Below are 14148 nucleotides of genomic sequence, written 5' to 3'. Positions count from 1 at the left end.
AGTAGATAGAACTTTGCGGTTTTGGTGCTTCCATGTAGTTTGTGTTGGAGCCTGAGTCTCAACAGCGTAGCCACACACGAGCGCATATGGGACACCGACCCGGATTGATTTATACATGTAAGAAGTTACAAACAGTCCCTTTAAGTGGTTACGTCTCCAGTCTGATCTCAAGCGCACAGCTGATAGGTACGTGGTTTGTTTACATGGCGTAACGTAACGCTTGCCTTTAGGACGCGGTGTCACTCTCTCTGCGGCCGAGTTCTTTGCCATTGTTACAGTTGTTGCTGAATTATTCCTCGTTCAGCTTGACCTAACGTTACAATTCTTTTTCAATTAATGAAAGTGACGTTGTGTGTACTATTCAAATAGATATTCAAGTTTAAAATATTCATTGACAGCCCCAGGGATTAACCAGTTTCTTCAAAGGAGTTGTTTGTTTAAATTGCAAAATAGTTGCCATTGAACATTGAAGCCACTGTTGCCAGTGGATTAAGAGTTGTTCACTGGCTCTTCAGCCTTGTGAATGTCTGATATAATAGTTAGCTGATGCCTCCCCTCCTGCATTTTAAGGCATTGCCCTCTGAAGGGTTTGAGAGCCGGATTGGTCACGTAGTTTCTAATAAAACCCAAATGTGACACTTCATTCAATGCCAGTGAGAAATAAACATTAAATCTTGTCAGAGGCCTGGTACAGTATATCTACTTTTACCAATTAAAGAAACTGTCACTTCATTGCCTCATAACTCAACTACAGAGAGAGAGAACTAGTTTAGCCACATTTACAGGTCTACAGATGCTATATAATATTTTATTAGTACAGAAAAAAATCGGCATAAAGCCTTCATCAGGTTTACACAGCAAATATGAATATGTTGACCCTGTAAAGTCAACAAAATAATAAAACAACATCTTGTCTTAACCCTCTCCAGGCTTCAAACTGTGGCTGAGTGTGGCCTCCCTTATCTTCTCTAGCAGACCCTTTGGCCTTTAGCCAGCAGACTTCACGTTGCTGTTATCCTCTTATTGTAAGTGAATGGTGACCTCTGAAAACAGGAATCGGGTTATGATCCAAACACTCAAAGCTGTGTTTAAAGTGTGGGCTCATGCTGCATGGATGCAACAAACCTGTTTTTAGTCATGTAAGTCATATTAATGCAAAACAGGGTCATACACTGCTGTTTGGAGAAACTAGTGCTGTGCCTGTTTGGCCGATTGCTTGACCTCTGGCATTGCTGCTTGCAGCTTCCTCAAGAACTTCAATTTCACACTTGACACTGCAATACAACTGCCAAGTGTGAAGTTGATCGGATAAGCGGTTGTCAAGAAACTTGAAGGACAGACAGACGTACAGAGACTCTTTTTTTTTTTTTCATCAGACCCATTTTAGTTACATTTTCTGGTAGTCTTAACAACAAAACAAACAACTTAAATCCAGTTAATTGCAAAAAATATATATGTATATTTATTGCTCTTGAATTAGTTTTGCATTCAATTATTTGGTCAGCAGTGGTGTCCAGTGCTGCTGTTGGTCACAAAGGTTTTCTCCAGCACAGCAACATTCACATACTGAGCTGCTGAGGCAGCAAGCTGGAGGCTTTGTAGGTTTGTTTGTCTGTCTGTCAGACAGAGAGACAGAAAGCAGGAATGAAAACTGAGCTTTAGCAGCCTTAAATGTAAGTAACATATACAGTAGGTAAAACACGACGAACAGTTTAACTAAAATGTCTGCAGTTTCATTTGGTAAATGGGGGTTAGCCACACAATAAATGTAGTCATTTACAGATTTTAAATGCCAGGGAAATGCAAAAAAATAATTATATAGATATATAGATAGATATAGATATATCTATATATATTTATACTGTATATATATTAGTGCTGTCAATCGATTCAAATATTTAATCGCGATTAATCGCATGATTGTCCATAGTTAATCGTGATTAATCACTAATTACTTGCACATTTTTATCTGTTCAAAATGTACCTTAAAGGGAGATTTGTCAAGTATTTGATACTCTTATCAACATGGGAGTGGGCAAATATGCTTGCTTTATGCAAATATATGTATATATTTATTATTTGGAAATCAATTAACAACACAAAACAATGACACATATTGTCCAGAAACCCTCACAGGTACTGCATTTAGCATAAAACAATATGCTCAGATCATAACATGGCAAACTCAAACCCAACAGGCAACAACAGCTGTCAGTGTGTCAGTGTGCTGACTTGACTATGACTTGCCCCAAACTGCATGTGATTATCATAAAGTGGGCATGTCTGTAAAGGGGAGACTCGTGGGTACCCAGAGAACCCATTTTCATTCACATATCTTGAGCTCAGAGGTCAAGGGACCCCTTTGAAAATGGCCATGCCAGTTTTTCCTCGCCAAAATTCATTTTTTTGCAACAAGCTAGTATGACATGGTTGGTACCAATGGATTCATTAGGTTTTTTATAGTTTCATATGATGCCAGTATCTTCAATCTAGCTTTAAAACTGAGCCAGCTACAGCCTTAAAAGAAATTAGTGACGTTAAAACGAATTATATACAGTAGATATAGATATACAGTAGATGTAGATATGAACATATGTTCCTGGAGATAGCTTGTATTTTTGAAATTGCATGTACTACACTTTGAAAGGAATCAGACCTGTTTCATGTTTTGTATCTAAATTGTAACAAAAAAAACATTAGAAAAGCAGTCAGTACTTGGTTGTGAAAACAACACCACTCCTGCTGACTGAATCAAGACTTTGAACAACAGTGTTATTTCTTTAATATATCGTTCAATAGGATTATTACAAAGTTGTTCATGTTGATACGTTTGTTAGGACACATCTGAGGAGACTTTGCACTCACTGGCTTGATTTATTCAGAACCAGATTTTTAAAAAGGCCACTTTTGTCCAGCTAAGCTGTTGTGGCCGAGGAGATAAGAGCCCGTGCCGAGGCCTTTGAACCACAGAGCTTCAATGACAAGTTCAACTGACCTTTTATTTCCCTTTTTTGCATTGTAAACGACCAGGTTCTTTTCTTTCCCATAGCAACCAATCAGTCCACTCCCGATTTATAGGGAGTTCTTTGAGCTTGTACGTGTGATGTTCCGCCTTAACACTCTGGTCTGATGTTACAGGTTTTTGTTTTTCCTAACCTGTTGCTCTACCCTCATACCCCAACCATTTGCATGACAACCCTTTAGCAGGCCAGGTGCTCCTGCCCTTTTCTTTCTTCATGTTGAATTCTAATCATTACTTTCAAAGGAAAGCGTCTCCAAAGCTCCTTTATCAAGTGTTCGTACTGGGAGGAGGCAAGCCGCTGTCCAGCACCCACTCAAGCTGCTCCTCTTCTTCTGAACAGTTCTGTTCTGCATGTTGGAAGCATCCTATTAGTGACCTGCTTTTTCAAGTTTGGAGAAAAACAAGAAGAAGAAGGTAAGGATCACCGGTAGTAATGGGGTTTTGTTCACATATTATTTTTATTTATTTAGGAGAAAATTGAGATGTTAAATCGCAGTTGACGGGTTAAAGTCCAAAATAAGACTAACTGGGTTTGCACCCATGGAAAATGATACCTTAGTTGTAAAGCACATTAAGGTGAACTATTACAGTTCTCATGCTGTTATCTTTGATTCTATTTACTCGGGTTTATTTAAGAGTGAACACTTTTTATTTGCAGGATGCTAATTTACCCATCTTTTTGAGCTGAGCTTTAAGAGTTAAACAGTATACATCATGTAGTATCAGTCTGTATGTACATTGCATCAGGATGACATCTGTTATGAAAATAAAAGAATAGTTTGCGATCCTTTTTCACAGTTCAATTTTGTCACATTAAAAATGACAAAATAGTAGATCACACAAAATTACATCCACATCTTCAACATTTGTAGATAGTAATTTAAGACTTTAGCAAAATAACACTAAGTAATTCTAAATTATGAGTTTCTTTCCTCCGAAATAGTGAAATAATGTTTGAAACTGGTGAGTGATAATTATCTGAGATTTACATGTCCAGTAGACGAGCATAAGAGGGGGGTCCATCTGCTTTTGACAGAGTGCTTCACATTCATAACCGGCTGAATACACAATTTGAGATTAAACAAATTGTTGCTTTTACAACAGTGGTGATTTTGCCTTGAATAAATACTCAGGAGTGACTGTTATATTTACATTTTAAGGATTAAGTGCTTTTTTTAAATGACATTATTGAGCCTTAAGACAAAACAATGACACTCCAGATAATCAGAATAATTTATTTCTAAAGCAAAATAACACTTGTTTTTTCTGTTGCCTGTGAAGACAATGTTTTTCTAATTTTCAGAGTTGATAAAATGTGTGCACACTTTTAGATGTTTCTATACTGCTTGAGTCATTGGATCCTTCTGCAGCCCAGGCTTTATACCTTAAACTCATTTATGAGCTGTTTGTGGCAAAAAAGGAGAAGAAAAAACATAATTTGATAGAAACCATCATTCAGCCGTAACATCCTGCATTCAAATATATCTCCGGCCCGTAGTTGCATGTCATCCTCCTCTTTCTCATCTTCTCTCTTTCCTTCCAGTTACTTGTGAAAAATGATCTGTGTGTGATCTCATTCCAGCTTTACAGTGACGCCATGAGGTTGATTCTGGTTAAACCCACAAACGCAACGCGGCGTCTTGACTCAACGGGTGAAGTCTTCCGTGATGGGGACCATGAGCATTGTACCTCAGGAGGTCCACCACCTCCGACAAAAACTCCTGAGGGGAAGCTTAATCGATACTCAGGTACCTCTGTGGAAGCATCTTCTTCCCCACAGGAGACGAGTCTGTGCCACGTTTCATCCTCACCCCATGAAAGATCTAACGGAATCAGTCCACCGAGAGATTCAGCCCAGCTGTCGCCAATGAAAACCCGAAACTTAACCTTATCGCAGCTGAGTGATCAGGACTGGCTGCTGCTTTGTGGCCAGGTTAGCAGTGTGGGAGATGATTCACCATCAGCAGAGAGAGCTGGGACCAGTGTGGGACATCCAAACCACACTGACAGATGTGGTTGTTCCTGTCCGGTTGCACACCAACATCCATCTAGTTTGCATCCGCAACCAAGACAGGGCACCGTCCAGCAAGACTGCCTCTCCAGAGTTTCAAACAAGAGAAGCCTTTCATCTTCACCACACACCCAGCCTTTCTCTCAAATCGCTCAAGCTCCGACCACTTGCCAGGTTTTACCACAGCAAACAAACCAAAGGGATCTGCTGAAACCTGCAATGAACCATCCGCAGGATCATTTTATGCTTCAGTGCAGCGACCAAGAAGGTCGAAAGGAGTCTTGCAATCATTTTCAAGTTAAAGACAGCAGCCAGGCAACTTTATTCAACATTCCTCTGAACTCCTTCGAGTGTGCTGAGACGAATCAGAAGCTCCACCGGCACCCTCAGCCTGCAGACCTCAACTGGAGAGAGCTTTTTGGCAAAGAACCACTGCTAGTTCAGCAACGTCAAAAACAAGACTGCTCGATGAGCGGTGATCAGACCTGCAAGTCACCTGGAGACCCCTCTATCATCCACAAGTGCCGTCATCTCCCTCACAACCCTTTAACCGGCACGCCGCAGGTACAGAGGTCATCTACTCCAGCCAGTAACAAAAGTGTCCAGTCCTTCTCCACCAGCCAGTATAGCTCACTTGAGAACCAGGATTTCGTGGCAGAGAGAGCTAGACAGCGACAAAGTCAGGTACATGAATTGTCTATAAATGCTGTAGCTTCTTGACTTGGTGTGCGAGATCATTTCCCAAAATATTTTATAAATCTTAATGAAGTGTTGTCAAATGGCAGCATTCTAACTGAACTTCATTACCTGTACATCTTTAAAAAAAAATCTTGAGACATTTTGAGAGACATCTTACCAGTCTGTAATTAAAGGGTAGTGAAAGAGCAAGAATACAAAAGACAAAGGCAAAAATATATTTCTTATTTTCACAGTCTTTTGTCTCTCAGCATACAGAATGCTGTCTAACTAAAGAGGACCAATTATGCTAATTTTCAGGTTCATACTTGTATTTTGGTACTAAGACATGTTTACATGCTTTAATGTTAAAAAAACGCTTTACTTTCTCATACCGACTGTGCTGCAGCACCTCTTTTCACCCTCCGTCTGAAACGCTGTGTTGAGCTCCTGCCCGCCTCCTCGCGAAAAGCCCAGTCTGCTCTGATTGGTCAGCTGGTCCACTGTTGTGATTGGTCAACTGCACAAAACTCTTCGGACTCCGCTCCAGCTCCGCTCTAACTAGCTTTGTTTGAGGGAGTGCCAAACTAGCCACTAGGCAGGTATTATGCAAATGTGTTACTTGGTGACATCACCACATTACAGAAGAAAAGGCGGGACTTCAATCAAGGCGTTTCAGGCAGTTCAGGAGCAGTGTTTCTGTGGGGGAGAGTAACTCCCTTTGGCGTGGACTTTTGGTTTTGTAATTTTGCCCACCTTTTACATGCACAAAAATCTATATAACACACTAAAGGAAGAAGCAAAAAAGCACAATAGGTCCCCCTTAACTACATGCCCTGCACTGACTTCCTTTTTTTTTTTCAGACAAACTCTCAGCACCTCAGTGGATCAAGACTCTCCCTCCCTAAACACACTCCTCCACCTTCCTCCACCTCAAAAACTGGTGACACCGTCAACGGGGATGCGGTGCGACCACTGAGCAGCCATGGCCAACAGCCTCTTCAGCTTCTTCACAGTGCCATCCTGGAGGACGCCTTCTCCAAAGTCATCAGAGAGGATTCCAGTAAGGCCAACAGCGAGAACCTGACCAGAGAGGAAGGCAGCGTACCACAGAAGAAGAACAAGGACATTAGCTACCGGCTGGGTCAGAGAAAAGTTCTCTTTGGGAAGCGCAAGCAGTTGAGCGACTACGCGTTGGTCTGTGGGATGTTTGGCATTATCGTCATGGTGATCGAGACGGAGCTGTCGAGGGGATTTTACAGCAAAGTACTGTAGTCCTCTTCAGACTCACTTCATCAAGTGTAACAGACGTACAAAAAGTGTACTGTAGAGCAGAAAGTGCTCTTTAATGTGCTGCTGTCTGCACCATGTTCATGTTTTTGTCTTCATTATTTACAGGATTCCATATATTCATATGTACTGAAAGGCCTGATCAGCCTCTCTACTGCCGCTCTTCTTGGACTCATTGTGATGTACCATGCAAGAGAAATCCAGGTATGTGGATGAATTAAGAGAACTCCATGTACACCGACGGTCCTTGGGTCCCTTGGTTAACCTTACTATTAACCAGGAGAACCTAATACCAGGCTATTCTTCTCAGTACTCTGACTGGGAAAACTTGCCAAGTCAACCATGTGGTTCATCTGATAAAAAGTCACTAGAATATTGTTTTTACAAACAAACAAAAAACACTCGGCTCACGTTACCACAGTCTTGGAAAGGGAGGAGTGAGCGGAGGGGTACTCAGTTGGTTGCAATCTGCAACCACACCAGTAGATGTCACCAAATCTTACACACTGCACCTTTAATGCTGAGTTAAAGAAACATTTTACTGTCAACAAGAAACACCTCAGTTGCATCAATGAAACATTAAAATCTAAATCTACAATCCAAACAAATCTATTTATCATTAATATTCCTCTGCTTTTGAGGTTAGTTGGGTCATCACCCATATCATCACCATGAAATCTTCTCTCTACAGCTCTTCATGGTGGACAACGGAGCAGACGATTGGAGGATAGCGATGACCCTAGAGCGGATTCTCTTTGTTTCGTTCGAGCTCCTCATCTGTGCCATCCATCCAATCCCAGGCCAGTATGTGTTCACCTGGACCGCTCGACTGGCCTTCAGTTACACAGCATCAGTGGCGGACGCCGACATCGACATCATCCTCTCTGTGCCGATGTTCCTGCGCCTCTACCTGATTGGCCGGGTCATGCTGCTCCACAGCAAGCTGTTCACAGACGCTTCCTCCCGCAGCATCGGGGCGCTCAACAAGATCAGCTTCGACACACGTTTTGTCATGAAGACTCTGATGACCATCTGCCCCGGCACGGTCCTGCTGGTCTTCAGCGTGTCCTGTTGGATCATCGCAGCGTGGACCGTGCGCGTATGTGAGAGGTATCTGCTTAAAACTTCTAAACTTCTCACTCGTCCCTCGTCCCTGTTCCTCCTTTAGTGACCAACAGTGGTGGAAAGTAACTAAGTACATTTACTTAAGTATTGTACTTTACTTGAGCATTTACATTTGCGGCTGCTTTATACTTCTACTCCATTACATCTCAGAGGCAACCATTGTACCTTTAACTCCACTATGTTTATTTGATAATTTAAGTCACTTTGCAGATTCAGATTGATAATACAAAATATAATCAACAAATAAATGATAATCTATTATTATCTTAATAAGACTATATTGATCCCCAGGAGGAAATTCACAAGCTACCCAGCAATATATAAAGTAATATATACAGTATAAATAAATTAAGATTAGCTCCACCTTTACCAGCTGGAATATTAAAGTGATGAACACATTGATGCACCATTAATAATAATAATCCAATAATATAATATATATTATTCTAAATTGCTAAGTGATTACTTTCCCGTTTGATACTTTAAGTATATTTTGATGCTAATAGTTTTGCACTTTTACTTAAGTACATTTTTAAATTTCCAATCTTACTCGTAACAGAGTATTTCTGAACTGTAGTATTGATACTTTTACTTAAGTTAAAGATCTGAGTACTTCTTCCAACACTGGTAACCAATTGCATTACTTCAATATCCTAGGATTGTGTATTTTCCATGTTATTCACATGGTGGATATTATTATTTGAGAAACCAAAATCATTGAAAATACATCTTGGTATATCTGAGTAAAGACACAACGTCTCACAACGTTAAGGATTTACTCTCAGGTGTCACGTCTCCACAGGTATCACGATGCACAGGAGGTGACCAGTACCTTCCTTGGAGCAATGTGGCTGATCTCCATCACCTTCCTGTCCATCGGCTACGGCGACATGGTCCCTCACACCTACTGCGGGAAGGGGGTTTGCCTGCTGACAGGAATCATGGTGAGATTTGTACAGATACAGAACAACCAGGCATGTAATGGAGGGTAATCCCAAAAATTTTTTGGCCTTAAATTTCATAGTAAATCTCATTATTAGTAAATATATCTGTAAACTAGTGGTGCAACGGTTCAACAAGCCCACGGTTCGGTTTGTATTGCAGTTTTTGGGTCAAGGTTTTGAGTTTGGTTTGGTTTGTTTTGCACATTAGTGAGAAGAAAAACATAACCATTTCCGGTAACACTTCATTTTACAGTTCCGCAAATTTCATGGTAATTAGGTGATAATTAGCAAGTAACCTATTTGAAATTTCTTTGGAATTACCCCAATATTCACCTCAAAATGTATCAAAAATTACTTTATTACAAACATTATTTAATAATTATATTCCGCTATTTCCCAATAGCTGGTCATTTATTTAATACATTTCCAGGAAAAGAATACAAAATAAATTGATATGCTTTATTTCCATGTCTGCTGATGAATAGATATTAATCCCTGAAATTGATAGATTGATTGATTGATTGATATTTCTATATTATATGAAGCCATAATAATGGTCAAGTCGGCCTATGTTCAGATATTCACTTTCATAACAATGTGACTTAAATACCAGTATAAAGACGACTGTAAAATGGTTGGAGACATGGATGATAGGAATGTTCTTTACCACAGTATGCCACAGTGTCACTACCCACTGCTCTTGTCCTCAGGGAGCGGGCTGTACAGCATTAGTGGTTGCCGTTGTTGCAAGGAAGTCAGAACTCACCAGAGCCGAAAAGCACGTCCATAACTTCATGATGGACACTCAGCTCTACAAAAAGGTCACATTTATTGCACATTATTTTTAATATTCATGCTAAAGGTTCAGTCTGAACAGTAATGTTGCTTTGTTTGACCTCTTCTGCTGTTTCATCTGAATGATATTCTGTGCTCTTCAGATAAAAAACACAGCAGCCAATGTCTTGAGAGAGACGTGGCTCATCTACAAAAACACCAAGCTGGTCAAGAAGGTTGACCGTGCCAGAGTACGCCACCATCAGCGTAAATTCCTGCAAGCCATCCACCAGTAGGTATAAATATGTCATAACCCGGAGTGCAGAGGTTAAGACAACAGAAAACTTCCATTGTTTACAAGACAAACTGTACTCTGCCTTTATTTTACTTGGCACAAAAGTGGTTCTGATTTTCAATTTCAGACTGCGAAGAGTCAAAATGGAGCAAAGGAAACTAACCGATCAGGCCAATACAGTTGCTGATCTTGCCACGGTTTGTAAATGCAGTATCCTTTATGTGTGTATGTGCAGAGTTTAAACAAATAATAATAATAATAATAATAATTTAAAATAATAATAATTATTACTATTATTATTACTATAATTAAAATAAATAAAATAAAATAATAATTGTAATACAATTTTTGAAAAGAACATACAACAATAATCATTCAAAATAAAGAACAGGGTAAAAGGTTTCTCTCTCTGTTCATGGCCAGCCATTCATCACTCAAACATTGCCCCTTCCCCTGGCAATGCTTCAGATATATCTTCATTTCCCATAAAATTAATATGAGGTTCCAAAATAGCATCAAAGGCCTCCCTTTTACCTTTAAGAATATAAGTCATTTTCATTGAGAGGCAGGAAGACATCTCCCTGAGCCACTGGCCAAAGTGCGGTCTCCTTATATTTTTCCAAGCTAAAGCAATGAGACGCTCAGCATTGAGGAAGCACATGTTAGTTAAAGCTTATTTTTCTGTACGATAGTATTAGTTGGATAAATTCCTAGTATAAACAACTTAGGGTGTAAGGTAATAGTATGCCTATCATCCTACCTACTAGATGTGATACCTCACACCAAACTCACACTGAAACTCCACACTTAAAACATGTATCCGGAATGTTATTATTAAATTTATGTAAGTACTTTTCTGCATTTATAATCTGTTTGTAAAAACTATTGAGAGAGAGGTTCCCCGCTCCACTTACCCTGATGTCTCTTCATATGGGGCACAACGTTCTGTAAAAGTCTAGTGTACAAACTGTCCTCACTGTTGCTTTCCAGACTCAGAACATGATGTATGATCTGGTGGTGGAGCTTCAGCATCGAAGCGAGGAGCTGGACAGGAGGATCGTAGCTCTGGAAGAGAAACTGGACTCCATCCTCCTCAGCGTGCAGTCGCTGCCTGTCGTGCTTTCTCAAGCAATAACAAAGCTACAAAAGGATTTCCTGGACGACTTGGCCTGTCGTGTCCACTTCCTGTCATCCTCCCTGAGCTCTGAGTGCTGTTCAGTCCCTGCCAGGCAGCTCTGTCAAGGACCCGCCGCACCAGAGACACCATACAGCTCATAGGCCTCACTCACTGGTTTTCTCTTTAGTCTGCAACCTTTTTTTCATGCTGAGAAGGATTTTCTCAACATGTGCACTCTTTTTTTTAGTAGCTACACATTCATTCAGTTACACACATTCACCCCTGGGAGTTACAGCTATAGCGCCTCATACTGAGCAGCTCCATTGAGAAGGGAAGTGCCTCAGTCAGGGGATTTTAGAGGAAGGGAAGAGCATTATTCCTTCATTTCCTCTGCTCAAAGTGTCACAGTTAGTCCAGGGACTAAGTTTTCACCTACAAATCAGTCCATATAGCCTCCTTTTAACTCACTCCAGAGATCCATATAGGAAGAGGATTTGTAAGTAATGCTTCATGGAGAATTACAATGTCATTGTCAACGCAATCTATGATTAAAACAGCTTATCTTATACAGTCTAACTGAGTTAAAGGCAGGGTGGGTGATATTGAGAAACTAGATAAGAGTAAACTAGGTTTTAAAAATGTTCAAACCAAAAAACACAGCCCAGTGTTGACAACTCTTTTCTAATGAAAGTAGCCAGCAGCACTAGTTTCAAAAGTCCCTAAATCTAGAGAGAAAATAGGCAACACGGGCAGTCCGTCACTTCAGGCCTCCCTCCAAAGCCACTCCCTCAAAATTATCAATAAACATAGAATAATGAATGTGAATGGTGAACATGGCTATTGTTAGTACTCACAGCTGTCAAGCCGAAGACTCCGGTGATGTGCAGTGAGTGCACGGGCAGAGTGCACACAGGTAGACAGGCAGGCCGCCCGTCCAGTCATTACATTCGGGCTGAATGAAATGATTGGACGGGTTTATTACAGTCCTGCGATAGCAACAGATTTTTTGCTTTTATTGTCAGAGCATTTGATTAATATTGATAGCTATCGGGATGCAATGAGATTTTCAACTAATATAACAAAAATGTTTCTAAAATCTTTTGAAAATGATGAGAAATGCTTCCCATACATCCAAGAGTTGTTGTTTTTCCTGTTCCATTAGGACAATGTAAACGAGGTCCTCCATTAGAGAAACTGGTGGCTGGTCATAGAGAAGATACAGTATTTTCTAATGTTTATTTCAAAGCAATAATGGTCTGGTGCCAGCTAAGATTTCAGAGCTTTAATTGCTTGTTAGAAGTGAAGTGTAGTCTCAGATGGTCAGACAAAACTGTGATGATTGTGCCAAACTAAAGCCTAGAGGGGAAGAAACACTGCAGACTGGGTATGTAGACTTTTTCACAGTTTGCCTTGAAGGTATAACATTTAACACTTCAACTTGATCACCTGAATACTATTATTCTTTTATTTATTTTTTACTCACATCTTTGTTTTTATTTTTGTTGTGCTCATTTGAGACCTAATTTCTGTATGGTGATTTGCAGCTTCTTGTAACATTTTCCTGTGGCCTAGTATCAGTGTCTTATGAAACGTTTCAAGATTCAAGATGTTTATTGTCACACCGGTTATACAAGTACAACTGTGTGAAATGCTTTTTGCTGGGAAGCTCCATTAAAGATAATAACTTATATTACAACAATAAAAGGAAATACTTTGTACAAGACATATTAAGATAAATGTGCAATAGAAATAAAGTTATTTGGTATTTAATTAATACTGAACATTATTTCAAGTCAAGTTCAACTTTATTGTCATTTTTCCACATACAAAGTACACGGTTAAAACGAAATGTCGTCGCTTGCGTTGCACCAAGGTGCAAACACAGACATACAAAAACAGTCACAAACATAGAACATAACACAGTGAACAAAGTGCGATGGTGCAGCAGAATCAAAAGTGGATGACAGGATGATTAACCGAGTAAAAGCAGTATAAAAGCAATCATTTCTTTAAAAGTGCTATATATAAAAACCCAATGACTCTCCAGTAGTTCTCCTTGTATAAATACCTAATAAATAGATAAATAGAAGTGTCAGTGCAAATAGTAGCAAGTATTTAGCCCTGAAATCTTAATTTCTGTGTTTCACTTGGCAGTCATTCTTCAGACATGATAAACAGCTCTACTACCAGTGAGGTTGTTTACCAGAGAAATACTTTGTACAAGGCATATTCAAATATTTTTGGGAGGTATATGGTTGAGGAAGAGTTGTGATAAGGGTTGCATTAAGGGTTGGTTTATATCTACTTTTTAACTCCGGATGGATATGTGAGTTGTAAATAAACTTGGGATGCTGTTCATATATTTAAATTGGGATGTAAATAAATCTGGGATAGTTTATATATTATATTATATTATCATTCTATGATATATGAGTTATTAGAGAAGAAGTGAGAAAGAGGTAGGGAAATAAAAGTTTCACTTCTACCGACTCCTTTTCGGACACTATTACTCTTGTTTTGTTTGTTATTATTTTGTATTTGTTTTTATTTATTGTATGAAATAAAGTCTTTCATTCATTCATTCATAAACGTGCAATAGAAATAAAATTAATTTGTATTTAATTAATACTGAACATTATTTAGCCCTGAAATCTTCCTTTTGTGTGTTCACTACCAGTCATACTTCAGACCTGATAAACAGCAGTGAGGTTGTTTACCAGAGAGCCACCATCTGTCTCTAACCGGTTTTACCCTTCTTCATAATCTCGCGATACTTTGCCCCGAGGTGAGCTGCACCCAACGAGAATGTCATTTCGCGCGCTGAGGCTAAGCTCCAGTCACATTCCAGATTGACAACTCTGTCAGCCAATCAGCTCGCTTTGCTCAGAGAGAATC

The 14148-nt window shown here is 39.7% G+C and overlaps 1 protein-coding gene and 1 long non-coding RNA gene across 4 annotated transcripts; one reads left to right on the top strand and one right to left on the bottom strand.

The window, feature by feature from the left end:
* Positions 1–560: 560 nt before the first annotated feature.
* On the bottom strand, positions 561–11278 carry LOC141767398 (uncharacterized). 3 transcript variants are annotated; one of them, XR_012593834.1, is made up of 4 exons: positions 11051–11278; positions 9735–9878; positions 8956–9052; positions 561–3401 (listed from the first exon to the last, which is right to left on the bottom strand). It is a non-coding gene; the product is annotated as an uncharacterized LOC141767398 (long non-coding RNA). The 3 variants fall into 3 exon arrangements; XR_012593833.1 differs by having other exon boundaries at positions 8956–9049; XR_012593832.1 differs by lacking the exon at positions 561–3401 and having other exon boundaries at positions 7646–9049.
* On the top strand, positions 4400–13661 carry kcnn1b (potassium intermediate/small conductance calcium-activated channel, subfamily N, member 1b). The gene is made up of 9 exons (XM_074634639.1): positions 4400–5717; positions 6573–6974; positions 7107–7202; positions 7690–8108; positions 8926–9067; positions 9778–9888; positions 10006–10133; positions 10264–10333; positions 11127–13661. The coding sequence occupies exons 1-9, from the start codon at positions 4620–4622 to the stop codon at positions 11412–11414; spliced, it is 2754 nt and encodes a 917-aa protein (XP_074490740.1). The 5' UTR covers positions 4400–4619; the 3' UTR covers positions 11415–13661.
* Positions 13662–14148: the final 487 nt, after the last annotated feature.

The sequence above is a fragment of the Sebastes fasciatus genome, chromosome 5 (assembly GCF_043250625.1).
Source record: "Sebastes fasciatus isolate fSebFas1 chromosome 5, fSebFas1.pri, whole genome shotgun sequence".
Taxonomy (NCBI): domain Eukaryota; kingdom Metazoa; phylum Chordata; class Actinopteri; order Perciformes; family Sebastidae; genus Sebastes; species Sebastes fasciatus.
Note: the sequence above shows the minus strand (reverse complement) of the source record. Positions and strands in the feature narration are given on the sequence as shown.

Coding starts and splice junctions, on each gene's coding strand:
- kcnn1b (XM_074634639.1), top strand. CDS start 4,620: ATGAGGTTGATTCTGGTTAAACCCACAAACGCAACGCGGCGTCTTGAC. Junction 9,068..9,777: donor GCCTGCTGACAGGAATCATG/GTGAGATTTGTA, acceptor TCTTGTCCTCAG/GGAGCGGGCTGTACAGCATT. Junction 9,889..10,005: donor ACACTCAGCTCTACAAAAAG/GTCACATTTATT, acceptor TGTGCTCTTCAG/ATAAAAAACACAGCAGCCAA.